General features: G+C 48.8%; 1 protein-coding gene across 1 annotated transcript; it reads right to left on the bottom strand.

Annotated features, from left to right (window-relative positions):
- Positions 1-1,238: 1,238 nt before the first annotated feature.
- Positions 1,239-6,453, bottom strand: PIM3 (Pim-3 proto-oncogene, serine/threonine kinase). Its single transcript, XM_066182958.1, has 6 exons — positions 5,859-6,453; positions 5,403-5,512; positions 5,207-5,257; positions 4,541-4,904; positions 2,983-3,159; positions 1,239-2,831 (listed from the first exon to the last, which is right to left on the bottom strand). The coding sequence occupies exons 1-6, from the start codon at positions 5,938-5,940 to the stop codon at positions 2,647-2,649; spliced, it is 969 nt and encodes a 322-aa protein (XP_066039055.1). The 5' UTR covers positions 5,941-6,453; the 3' UTR covers positions 1,239-2,646.
- Between the last annotated feature and the right edge of the window lie 6,147 nt (positions 6,454-12,600).

The raw sequence follows: 12,600 nt of genomic DNA on the forward strand, positions 1-12,600 counted from the left end.
TTCAGGGACTGCATATATACAGATTTTTATTAAAAACTGGGAAAACAAGTCTAAAATAAAAAAAGGAACAAAATCAAGAAACATAGAAAATGAATTGAAGGACAGAGCTGTGGTTAGGGCTTTTTTTCCTGACTAGAGTACTTTGAGCTTCCTTTTCATGGGCAAGAAAAAGCTACAGACCTTCCCTCTGTGCCATCAGAAAAGCGCACAGACCAAAAATGGTCTTTCTTTCTTTCTTCAGATTTACCTCCTGCTATTTATTGGCATTTTGAGTCTAAACTAGTTAGCATCAGGAGTTTGATGTGATGCCAGCAAGATATTACCCACAGGGAACCAAAATAATAGCAGATGAGCTGGCATAAAGATCCCCAGGAAAGGGAAATAACATAAAACCAAGATTCTAAACCTTGCCCTTTACTGTGACAAATACAAAGAACCTTTAATGACTGAACACATCCTTAAATGTACCTTGTAGATCCCTCTGCAGTCGTTAAACCTTGTAATCACTACCACCCCCGCAACAAGACCAAGTCAGGTCAGACTCTAGCTACAGAGAAACAAGGATGAAATCGTTAATCCACAGGACTTGACTCCCAACGTGTGAAGATGAATGCTGAGGACTTTTCCCCTCACCGTAGTTGAGAAGGGAACATGTTCCCCTGTATCACACTCTATCAAGTGGCAGACACACCATTCTGATTATCTAAGGGAGTTGAAGGAAAACAGTCACCCTGATCTCTAAGAATGCTGCCCCTTTCCCATCCCTTTCCCGAAAGGGAACAGAAGGCCTCATCCACTCCTAGAAGGAAGGTATAAGTGGGAAGAAGTAAACTGAATGTAATGGAAAGTAAACATATCAACTGTGAAAAGTACAGTAACCACCAGCAGCTACAGAATTCCTTCCTTGTTATACTTAAGGACAAGTACACTGATATTCAGTGTTTACAGAGGTAAAAGTCCCACAATTACAGGGCCAATTCCCTTTTATGTAGGCCATTAGTGCTGTTGTATTGTACTCCTGCCCCAGTCCAACATCAAACACGGTGATTGAGGAGTAGAGCTCAGGTGAGGGATTGCTTAATTCTTTAAAAATGGTCAATACTTAATGGCACAGACCATCTCCTAACTCTGGCTCAGCTGCTACAGGCCTTTAAAAAGTCTTGAGATGGTAACAGAGCGTGTACCCCAGCACACCAGAAGTAACAGCGAAGATAAAAGTAAGTACACAAACTCAGAACTGTTATATACAAAAAGTTTAATTGAAATACCTGTATAAAAAATATGATCTCCATACATTTCACACCGTTAAACAGAAGAAAAAAAATCCAAATCCAAGCTGCATAAATGCAACCAGATCACAGAAACACAGCTATTAAAATAAATTAAGGTTTATGACTCTGCCACTCTACCTTTCCAGAGCCAATGCACGGAGACTGTACAATGTCAATAATTTAAAACCCTTCCAAACAGCATTACTTTACACTTCTGGTACAATAATACCAGACAAAAGGCATACTGACTAACTTTAAAAAGTCATTCTATTTCCCTTAAATTAGACTTTGTACAACAATTTCCCATCTTCCAACAAAAAACTGGTAAGGTCAGAAATTTATTTATTTTTTTTTTTTTGTAACCAAAAGTTGACAGGAATGCAGAAAAAAAGTGCCATGGGCAAACCACTAGAATTCCCATGGGGAGAAGGAGGGGAAAGCACAGTGTTGAATAACTCTAACCAAATAAATTAACCAAATAAATAGCCACAGTTGAAAACTGTGGGAGGTCTTCTAAATTCCAAACAATAAATAACTGTATAGTACACGGGAAAAACCAAGTTTACATAAACACATTATACAGGTATGGAAAAAAAAAAGTAGAAGTCCTTGAATATTGCATTGATTGTGCATTCAACATGCCCATACATACTTTAAGACTCGCAGGGTGACAAAAGGCTGGGGGGAGTTGAGAAAGGGGCTTCTCATGCCCAATGGTAGAGATGATAAAAGGAAACATGAATAAATGTTTCTGATAAAGAAGCCGATATACCTGTTCATATTTCTGTGCAGGCTATAGGAAATATTTTGAGCAGCAGAGGTGGGTTGGATTTGTAAAGGGCAGGGGGGCAGGAGTGAAATGTCTGTGTTCAAGTATTCCATCACCAGTGGATGGGACTACTTCATTCAATCACCGAACAGGTTCTCCAATGCATCATAGGAGCTGCTTCCTCCAGCACTGAGTCTAAAGGGAGCAAATTCCTATAATGAACTGGATCTTCTTTGGACATAGACAGCTCAAAAAGAAAGTCCCACTGAAGCAGCTTTCAAAAAGGCACTCAAAAGCAAATAAAATCTAGTCCAGGCTCTATGAGAGCAAAAAAGTTTACCATGTATTCAAGAGGTCACTGCTTTCTTAATAAGGTCAGTCTTTGACTAAATACTGGCCTGCAACTCTCAAACATCAGCGTTTCCAAAGGAAATCTCTCATTCCAAAGCAGAAACCAGCCAAGGGGGAAAACAAAATCAAGTCCCTCAGACAAAGATTCAACTACAGAATAATGAATGCATTTTTCTAGCCCCTCCTATGTATTGGCAGCAGCACTGTGGTCTTTCTGCTTGAAGCTCCCCCTCCCAGTGCGAGGTCCTTAATAATTCACAGACTCTCGTTACTTGAACTTGTGCTAGATGCATCAGTATCAAGGGTCCGTAGCCTTATGTCACAGTCCTCAGACTTCACTACTTCAGATTTGTGCATCCATTGATGGTCAAAAATCTGCTCAAGTGTTGGTCTATCTGAAGGCCTCAGTGAAAGGCACCATTTGATCAGCTGTTGACATTCTGTAACAACAAAAAAAGGGAATATTAGACTAAAAAGATAGAAAAAAAGACAATCCTCAGTAACAGAAGTAATTCCACACAAGCTCACGTGTACTAGACTATTAGAAAACCCCCAAAACTAGAAAATTCATTTGACTTCTATAGAACTTACCAGGTGAAATTCTTCTCCTGAAGTATAATCGTCCCCTCAAGATTTCTTCATCTTGCTCAAAAGGGATGTCTCCACAAACCATGTCATACAGCAGAACTCCCAGAGACCATACTGTTGCTGACCGCCCATGGTATCTGTGGTATCTGATCCACTCTGGAGGGCTGTATACTCTCGTTCCTGAAAGGAGAAAAAAACCCCACAATTAGAGCAAAGGTTTAAAGTGTTTCCCCATTGTTCAGCTCAGTCTGACAAAGCTAAATTAAATTCAAAAACTTGACATGTAAGAATTAAAAGAAAAAACAAAACAAAAACCTCAACAAACAAACAAACAAAAAACCAAAAAACCCCAACAAAACACACACACAAAAAAAAAACAAAAAAAAAACAAACAAAAAAAAAAACACCAAAAAAACAAAAAAAAAAAAAAGAAAACTAAACAGCTTTAAAATTTTCACAAGCCAAAACCATTAGCAGTGTAATTTCAGGTCATCTGCAGGGTTACACCATCAACAGACTTGGCCCATCCGGTTGTTCTATTTTGTTGCAAGGAATAACACAGCCCCATCAGCTGACTGTTTACTGAGGCAAGCTCCCTTTCACTGACCACGTGGCGTCTGCAGCATCACACCAAAAATAGACACAAAAGGACAAAGGGGGCTGGCAGGGAGGAGGAGAGGGCGACAAGAAGGTGAAACTCAGGTCTGCCCGCATTACACGGGGCTAATCTGCTTTATCCAATTCCACAGGGCAATAAACAAAATAGGGCCGCTTACGATTTCTGTGTTTTTAAGGCCTCCCTCCGGGGCTTCTATGCGGCAGCTTTTCCCAACCCGCCCTCCTCCCCTCCCCTCCCTCCAGTGCCCGAGTGCCAGAGGGCTCCTTGGATACCAAACAAAACGGGGAATTCGTGATGCTGAGGGTCACGTGCGGCGGGGCTTCGGGTTTCACAACAAACAGATGTGAGTGCGGCAGCTGGGGGCGGGGGGGAGCGAGACCCCGGTGTTACATCAGTCATACTCCAAGGACCGGGGGAAATGCTCCCTCGGATCACATGCTAGCTTGTGTTCAGCTTTCCCACCTCCAAAGCATCGACCCCAGCCGCTGTAGCAACTCATTTCGAGGGAGTGTATTTGTCCCCATAGCTTTAAAATCTGCAATGCGGGATTTTCAGGACACTGGCAGAACGGGAGGGGGGGAGGTACCACTCCCGAGTTAAAAAAAACAACCGCATATAAAAACTGCATATCCACACATGGAAACATCCGACACTGGCAAAACCTCCATGTAAACAGATCGCCCTCTAGGAAAAAAACCCCGCTTTTTCCAAGACAGGGAAACATAAACTGCTGCGTCACTGCCTGGAATCGCTTCTTTCCTGCGCAACTGAACACCCTTAAGTGGCTTCGGGTCCACAAGTTTCCATTACCGATAGACCTGATATGAACCCCCGTGTCAGGGGCTCTGCTTGCTTTTGACTGGTCACTGGAAAGGGGCTAAGCGGCAACTCTAGAGAGGGCATCACCCCGGGAGGGGCACGGGAAGGGTGGGGGGCACGTACCGTCGAAATCGGTATAGACTGTATCCTTGAGGATGGCCCCCGAGCCAAAATCAATGAGCTTCAGCTCGCCCGTGCGGAGGTCAACCAGCAGGTTCTCGTCCTTGATGTCTCGGTGCACCACCCCGCAGCCATAGCAGTGGCGCACCGCCTCCAGCACCTGGCGGAAGAAGCCGCGGGCTGTCTCCTCGTCCAGGGCACCTTTCTCCGTGATGAAGTCGAACAGGTCCTTCACCAGCTCGGGCCGCTCCATGATGATCAGGTACCCGTCGGGCCGCTCGTACCAGTCCAGAAGCTTGATGACCCCTCTGAAGCCGGAGCCCACCTTCTTGAGAAGGACGATCTCCAGGGGCACCATGATGCCGCTCTAGGCAGAAAAAGGGGCGCGGGTCAGCGGGGGGGGGGGGAGGGGGGGCGCGGCCCGGGGCAGCCCCTCGCTGAGGGGAGGGAGGCGGGGAGGGCGTGCAGGGCGGGGAGGAGGGCGCGGCCGGCGGGCCCCCTCCGCCGCTGCCGCAGTCCGAGGGGCGGGCGCGGCGCTGCGGCGGCGAACCCCCGCCAAATTCCCTCCCGACGCAGAGGCCGCGCCAGCGGGGCGGGCCCTGCCGCCCACACAATGGCCCCGCCGCGGCGGAGCCCCGCGAAACCCCCGGAGCCCCCCCGGGTACTTACAATCGTGCCCCACTCGGTCACCCGCTCCTTCACCACATGCTTCACGGCAACCTGCAGAGCACGGAGAACGGAGACGCCGTGAGCGGCGGGGCGGGCTCAGCCGGCGCTCCGCCGCCGAGGGCCGGGCCGGCCGCGCCCGCCGCTTCCCGCGCCACGCTCCCGCCCGCCGCCCCCGCCCGGGAGCCCCGCGCCTCACCGGCAGTCCGTCGGCGATCCTGCTCCCCGCGTACACGGTGCCGAAGCCCCCGCTGCCCAGCACGGAGCCCACCTGGTAGACTTTATCAAAAGGCTCCTTCTCCACTTTCACTGCGGAAACAAGAGGGAAAACCCCGCGTTAGTGTCCGCAGCCGCGCCCGAATAACAATAATAGAATAGTAATCATAACAACAATTATAATAAAATATTAACGTTAAAAAAAAGCCCACAAACGCTCTGCCCGGCCGACCCGTGCTGTGTGCGCTGCCCTGATTCCGACCAAGGCTTTATTTAAAAAAAAAAAACAATCTTCTTCAATTAAAAAAAAAAAAAGAAAAAAAAAAGAAAATAAAGGCAGCTCCAGGAGCTGCGAAACGCCGACCCCGACATCCCGGTAACGCAGGGCGGGTCTGCGCCCTCCGGCGCGGCGCTGGCAGGGGACACCCCAGCCCTGTACCTGGCTGGAGGATCTTCACCGGCAAGTGGTCCATGCTGGGGCTGCAGATGTGCGCCAGCGAGCCGAACTTGGAGAGCAACATCTTCCGAGGGGGGGGAAAACGCCGAGTTAGTTCCCCGCGGCAGCTCCGCCGGCGTCCTCTCGGCTCGGCGCGGCTCTCGTCTCTCCGGAGCCGGCGGAGGGCGGCGGGCCGCCGAAAGCTTCTGCGTGGCTCCTTCTGCGGCGGGGAGCAGGAGCCCACGGAATCCTTATAGGTCCGTCCCCGCCGCCAGCAGTCCAGGTGTCTGTCGCACAAAGTCCTCCGGGGAAACGCAGTCAGAGAAAGCGCCGCTCCCGCGTTCCTTCTTCCACCCGGCGAAAGCCGCTCGGGGCGCAGGTAAAACTATAGCCTTCCGCGGAGGCAGACGAGTCCGGGGACTCCGGGTCCACGCGTGGAGCCCGCCCCTGCGGGGGCCGCGGCGGCAGGAGCGGGCTAGGCGCCGCAGTGGAGCCGTGGCGGGCGGAGGACAGACCGCACCGCCGCCGAGCTGCCCGCGCGCTTCTGAGCCGGCGGCGCCGCCGAGCCGCCTCTTAACTCTCAATATTTTGGTGCGGGCAGAGTGCGGCGAGCGCGCCGAGAATATCCCTCCGCGGGGGAGGGGGGAACACCTCTCCCCGCCGCCCCCACCGCCTCCTCCCCTCTGCGCCGGAGCCCCCGCGGGGCGGCGGCCGCGACTGCAGCGCCCTGTCCCGCCCCACCGCACGGGTGGGCACGGGGAGGGCGGGGGGCTGTGAACTATTTGTTCTGTAGTAACCGGCGCGCAGAGTTACACACCGTCTGAGAGGAACGCATCACACATTAGCGGCAAAAAAAAAGGGCGGGGGGAGATTCTCCCGTGTGCGTTAACGCTGCCTCGCAGCCAATCGCCGGGCGCCCTTTCAAAGGGCTCCCGGTGCGGCCCAATGAGGAGAGCCCTCATTTGCATACGGCGGCGCGCGGCCAGGCGGCGGCAGGGCGGGAATGCCGCGGCGCGGCGCGCCGGGCCTGCCCCGCCCCGGGCTGCGGAAAGGTCGCTCCGAGCGGCCGCGTCCGGGGCTACGCGGGGGCGGGGCGCCCAACAGCGCCGGGCACGATGGGCCGCGCCTCTGCGGAGCCTGCCTGGGGCGCAGGGAGCCCTGGCACGGGAGTCGGAGCCCTCTCGTTTTGCCAGCCGGTGCTCCCCAGTGAGCACGCGGCGCGCTCTCTCACCCTAAGCGGCAATTCCTCTTCCTCCCCAGCGCTTCCCCCTCGCCTCGGCGCAGTTCGGCCTCGTGCCAGAGCGGGGGGACGCCGGCGCCTGCCTTCCGCGCCTGCCTCTGTCAGTCACCTCCCCTGTGCGGAAACCCCGCGGGGCCGGCGCGGCGCGACGGCGGGCGCCGGAGTCCTGGCGGCGCAGCTCGGAGGAGCTGAGCGGTTCCCACCCCGCCGAGGTGCCGCGCCGGGAGAGGGCACGGAGCTGCTCCACTTCCCGGCGCCTCCGGCCGCCCGCCCCGCAGGGGGCGCTGCATCAACAGGAATGGGGGCGCGTCCCGGCCGCGCCGGCTGGCGGGGGTCCCTGTGCCCTGAGGCTGCGGCCGCGCCGGGCACCGCGGTCCGGGCTCTGCCGCTGCCAGGCCCGCGGCAGCGGGATAGTTAGGAGCGCCCAGTCGGACGGAGAAACCCGAGGGCATCCAGGGGATCTTGCCGAGTGTCTGTCCAGCAAAGCTGTGGGCGACTGCTTTACAAATTAGTGCAGTGCTGGAAGGGCAGCAGTATTTTAAAACTGCTCCAGCAGCTACTTAGAGCCCAGCTCAGATGCGCTCCCAGGGCTGGCGCTCAGGCGGGGAGCCTTTTGCAGACAGCTGAGCGGGCGCCTCTCCGCACCCTGTCACTGCCACCCCATCATCGCCGCCCTGTCACCCACCGCGGCAGGTGCGTGGCAGGGAAAAGCAGTCCCTCGCAGTTGGAGGACCGGCGCTCGGCGGGGATCCCTGACGTGAGGGTGTTTTTGGCAGCCCCTCCCACCCTGGGCTCTCGGGGAGTGCCTAGCAGTTGGCATTGTCTGATAATAGTAGTGCTGTAATCTCGGGCAGTCGTGCCCATAAACAAAGCAAGGGCTTCTAGGGAGAGGTAATATCTTTTATTAGATTAGACCAGCTGATGTAAAGGTCAGGTTTGCAGGCGCAGTTTCAACCCTTCATGTCCCAGAATGTATTTTTTGAAGATAGATCAGTTGGACTGTAAAAGTTACTACTTTTTGTACGGACTAATTTGCAGTCTCCAAAATAAACCATTGAGTTTATTGAGTAGCTGAGGAATTCAGGAGGTTTCATGTTTATGGAATAATGATTTGGATTTACAAGATAAAGCAATAAAAAAGCTGTGGTTTTTTATTATTTTTTAAAAATTTATTTTAGACCCTGCCTTTTGGCTCTCTCAAATCACATTAATAAAAGTTAATACGTTTAATATGTGTAAGTGCTAATTTAGGGAATTAACACTGCAAGTTGTTATTAATTCCCGCTTTTTTTACATGACTAAGCATGAAAAATTACGGATGTAATCACTGGTTTGCAAACGTAAAAACATCAGGCCTTGTCATTCCAACTATATTTGGAATTGCTTAAATTCATCTCTATCTGTGGCCAACCTATAGTAAATCAACAATACATTTGGCTTGAACCAGTTCCCTCAAAATCCTGTTGCGTTTAAGCTACATCTTCTCCTGTGTGAGCTGTCAAAAAAACCATGACATACCTTTCCACATCTACATTTGTAGCAAAATGGTAATCTGAAATTTCTGGGATCAATCCTGGCATTGATGTAACTCCCAATGTGATTTTTATTTTCACACCAGTGTGAAAGGGAGGTTATTTTACATTTAATATTAAAGAAAACAAGGTAGCTACTGTAAAAAAAAAAAAAGTGATAAGGGGATATTTGTTCCTTGTTTCTCATTCACTTAATTTTGGCAGACAGACATTTAATTTGTACAAAACTACAAGCACTCTTGGTTGACACAATTACAGATGGATCCCAGATACGGAATTTACCCTGTCTTTACACATAAGCCTTTCATGGGTTTGCGGTACTCCTTTTGATCTGGCTTGGAACGTGCAGTTCAGTTGTCCTAAACAATTATAGCTGCAGAAATATTTTATAAACTAGTTTTGGCCACTTTAACAGTGGCTTTGCAACTATAAATGGAAAATCATTCATGGGTAGGATGCCAGTTTGATTTAGAATTCATTTTTCTGTGCAACAGTCCCTGAGCAGGAGTTTGTCAGGCACAGAAATATGGAAGATCCATGGAAGCTTCTGCTTGCAGAACAGCACTACCTTCAGGCTATCTTTTAATGTCTGTATGGAACTCAGCTCAAAGTTTGCTGTGGCACATCATCAGGTACTGCACCGGTGACATTAATGGGCTCTAATATATACTTATAGCCATTGTAGGTCTTCCTGATGGGACTACCAAAATGCATCTGTTCTCATAATGTGACTATAAGGAATGCTGCTAAGAATGCTCTGGCAGTAAATGTCCATTAAACTTAGAAGAATATTGGTATTTCTAGGTCACTCAACCTCCTTACATGTCAGAGTTCCTAGCTCCCTTAATGACTCTTCACTTGATTCTCTTCAGTCTCTCTTTTATTTGGCAAGGGAACAAACTGAGCGCAGTGCTCTAGATGTGGCTTCCTCTGTGCTGAAGAGAGGGCGATAACCATGTCCCTTGACCTGCTGGCTGTGGCACTCCAAGATATGGTCAGTGTTCATTACTGCAGACGCACACTGCTGACTTTGTTGGTTTGTGGTCCACTGGTTCTTCTTCTGCAGAACTGTTAGCTTCAGCCTGCACTTCTTCCTAACTAGATCCTGTCCCAGATGTGGCATCTTGGCATTCTCATTTTTGGAAGTCCAGTACAGATGTATTTATTTATTTATTCAGCTGGTTGAGGTCTGAATAGCAGCTATACCCTCCAGTCTACCAACAGCCACCCCTTGATTTAGTGTCACCTTGTATTTTCAAAGGTCATGGATGAAAAAGTTAAATAATATCAGCCATTTTATTGATCCCAAGAAATATCCCTTGAAATTACCTGCTAATTGGACTTAAAACAGTTATTAACTACCTTTTGAGGCCCATGACCTGGCCAGTTTTTAATGTACCTTGTAGTATACCTATATCTTCCCAATTTGCCTGCAGATACTGAAAAACTATCAACATTCTGGCTACAGACAAGGGGAGCAACACCTATTCTAATGTCACGCAGAGAAGCCTCTAATGTAGTTGTAGAAGACAGAGTGAATAAACATGGTTTGTCCTTGGGAAATTCAAGATGGCTGTTTTCAATAACATTTTTGTTGTCATGGTAATGATTTCCATGAGTACTTGCTCTGTAATTTCCCCAGCAACTGAGAGAAGGTTAATCATCTTTTCACCACCTAGATCCTCCTTTTGCAATTTCCTAAGACAGATGTAACATTTTTATAGTTGTTAGAAACCTCCTCTGATCATGGTGACCTTTCACAAGGTACTGAGAGTGCCCTTCCAATGACTTTTCATGTCACTCTTAGTACTCTCAGATGTATCCTGTCCAATCCCATGGACATGTATGATGTTTCTAGCTTGTTTATTTAGACCCTGACCTGATCCTTGCTACTTGACAAGGAACTCTGGGATCCTTGAGAGCAGACCATGCCAGTAGAAGCAGATAAAATGATTACCCGTGTGCTGTGTCACAAGGTCACCTGCTGTATTCAGCAGCTGGCCTAGATTTTACTCAGTCTCCTATTTTGCTGCAAAAGTGTCCTTACCCATGACATTGTTCATCAGTTTTAACTGTATGTAAGCGTTGCCCCTCTAATTCCATCCCTGCATATCCAGGAAACGCTCCTGTGATCCTACTCATTGTGTCCCCACTTCCACCTCCCATATGCTTGGTTTTTGTTGTTGAGCTCAGCCATATATACATTGCGCTGCTAAGTAAGGCTTCTGCTCTATTTGCCTGTTTGCTTGCAAATTAGGATGTATTAGAGAAATGAATGACTCTGCCAGGTCTTACAGATCAGTTGTTACTCCACTTCTTTCAGCAACTCCACTGCTTTTCTTTTGGCCAATGTGTCTTGTGAAGCCACAACCTCCTTATTTCTTTGCACTTAAGAACATGTTGTTGGAATTATGAATGATTAGAGAATCATAGAATCATAGAATATGAGAGAATGATAGAATCGTAGAATGTGCTGAGTTGGAAGGGACCCATCAAGATCATCATCTGGCCCTGCACAGAACACCCAAAGACTCACACCATGTGCCTGAGAGTGTTGTTCAAATGCTTCTTGAACTCTGTCAGGCTGGTGCTTTGACCACTTCCCCGGGGAACCTGTTCAGTGCTCAATCACGCTCTGAGTGAAAAGCCTTTTCCTCGTTTCCAACCTAAACATCCCGACTCAGCTTCACCTTGTTTTTTCAAGTCCAGTCATGGGTCATAAGAGTGATGAGATCAGTGGCTGCCCGTTCGCTCCCCTCATGAGGATATTGTAGCTGCAGTGAGGGCTCCCCTCAGTTTTCTCTTCTCCAGGCTGAACAGACCAAGTGACCTCAGCTGCTGCTGATGCGGCTTCCCCTTCAAGCCCTTCATCATCTTCATGGCCCTTGTTTGGACAGTCTATAATAGTTTAATGTCTTTTTTATGTTGTGGCACTCAAAAATGCCCCCAGGACTTGAGGTGAAGCTGCCCCAGTGCAGAGCAGAGCAGGACAATCACCTCCCTCACCCAGGCAAGGATGCTGTGCCTGATGCAACCCAGGACATTGCTGGCCTTGCTGGCTGCCAGGGCACTGCTGGCTCACGTTCAACAGAGAGATATTGACAATCTCTTCAGGAACACACCATATATTTCCACATACGGCACATTCTTTTCCCTTTATAAATCAATATCCTGAGTGTATTCAGTCAAAGTTGACTACTGCCATTAGCGTTAGTGAGAGCAGTATTGAGGTACTGCTGAAAGAAGGCTGAAAACTGAAAGGGTTTTCAAAGAGAATGCAAAGTTTAGGAGTGGTATCTTAAAACATGAAGCTCTACTGGCTCAATCTCCTTTGATTATTTGACCTCTTACCATAGCAGCCTAGTATTTGACCTCTTACCATAACAGCCTAGGAGCTGTTACCATAACAGCCTACAATTTATTTACTTTTTCCCCACCTGGTATTTGCTAGCTCTTTAAGTCTCACACAGGAAGAGTTTCCCAGGCTGAGAACTGAGAGAAAACAACAAACTCTGGAAGTAAAGTACAGATGGGTTACAGAGCCTCACTGTGCATCTGGTTCTCTGGTAACTGAAGACCTGGTATTGAAGCTGGATTTAAAATAATTCAAGAAGATATGCTTGTGTGTAAAAAGAACTTACAGATTTGATGCACAACTAGCATTGGATACCATGACGTTGTGTCAAGTGAAGTCAGACTGGAAAGTCTCTGGAGCATTAATATTTATGATTCAAAAAGCATGACTCTGTACAGAACTGAGTCCTCAGGACCTCATCTTTCACTGTTTTGTGGGTGACACTTTGTATTCAGTAGAGATACTGCACAATTTCAGCAGCTGTTTTCCCTATTTCAAAAGATATGTTGAAGAACTAAAGAGGGATCAAGGAAAGGTAATGAGAATGACTGAGGATATGAAAAAAACCCTCTTTTGAAATATTAGGCCTTTTTTCACTTTAGAGGGAAGATCAAGAAA

The sequence above is a fragment of the Chamaea fasciata genome, unplaced genomic scaffold (assembly GCF_029207755.1).
Source record: "Chamaea fasciata isolate MVZ Bird 193981 ecotype frontalis unplaced genomic scaffold, bChaFas1.0.hap1 SCAF_5, whole genome shotgun sequence".
In the NCBI taxonomy this organism is placed as follows: domain Eukaryota; kingdom Metazoa; phylum Chordata; class Aves; order Passeriformes; family Sylviidae; genus Chamaea; species Chamaea fasciata.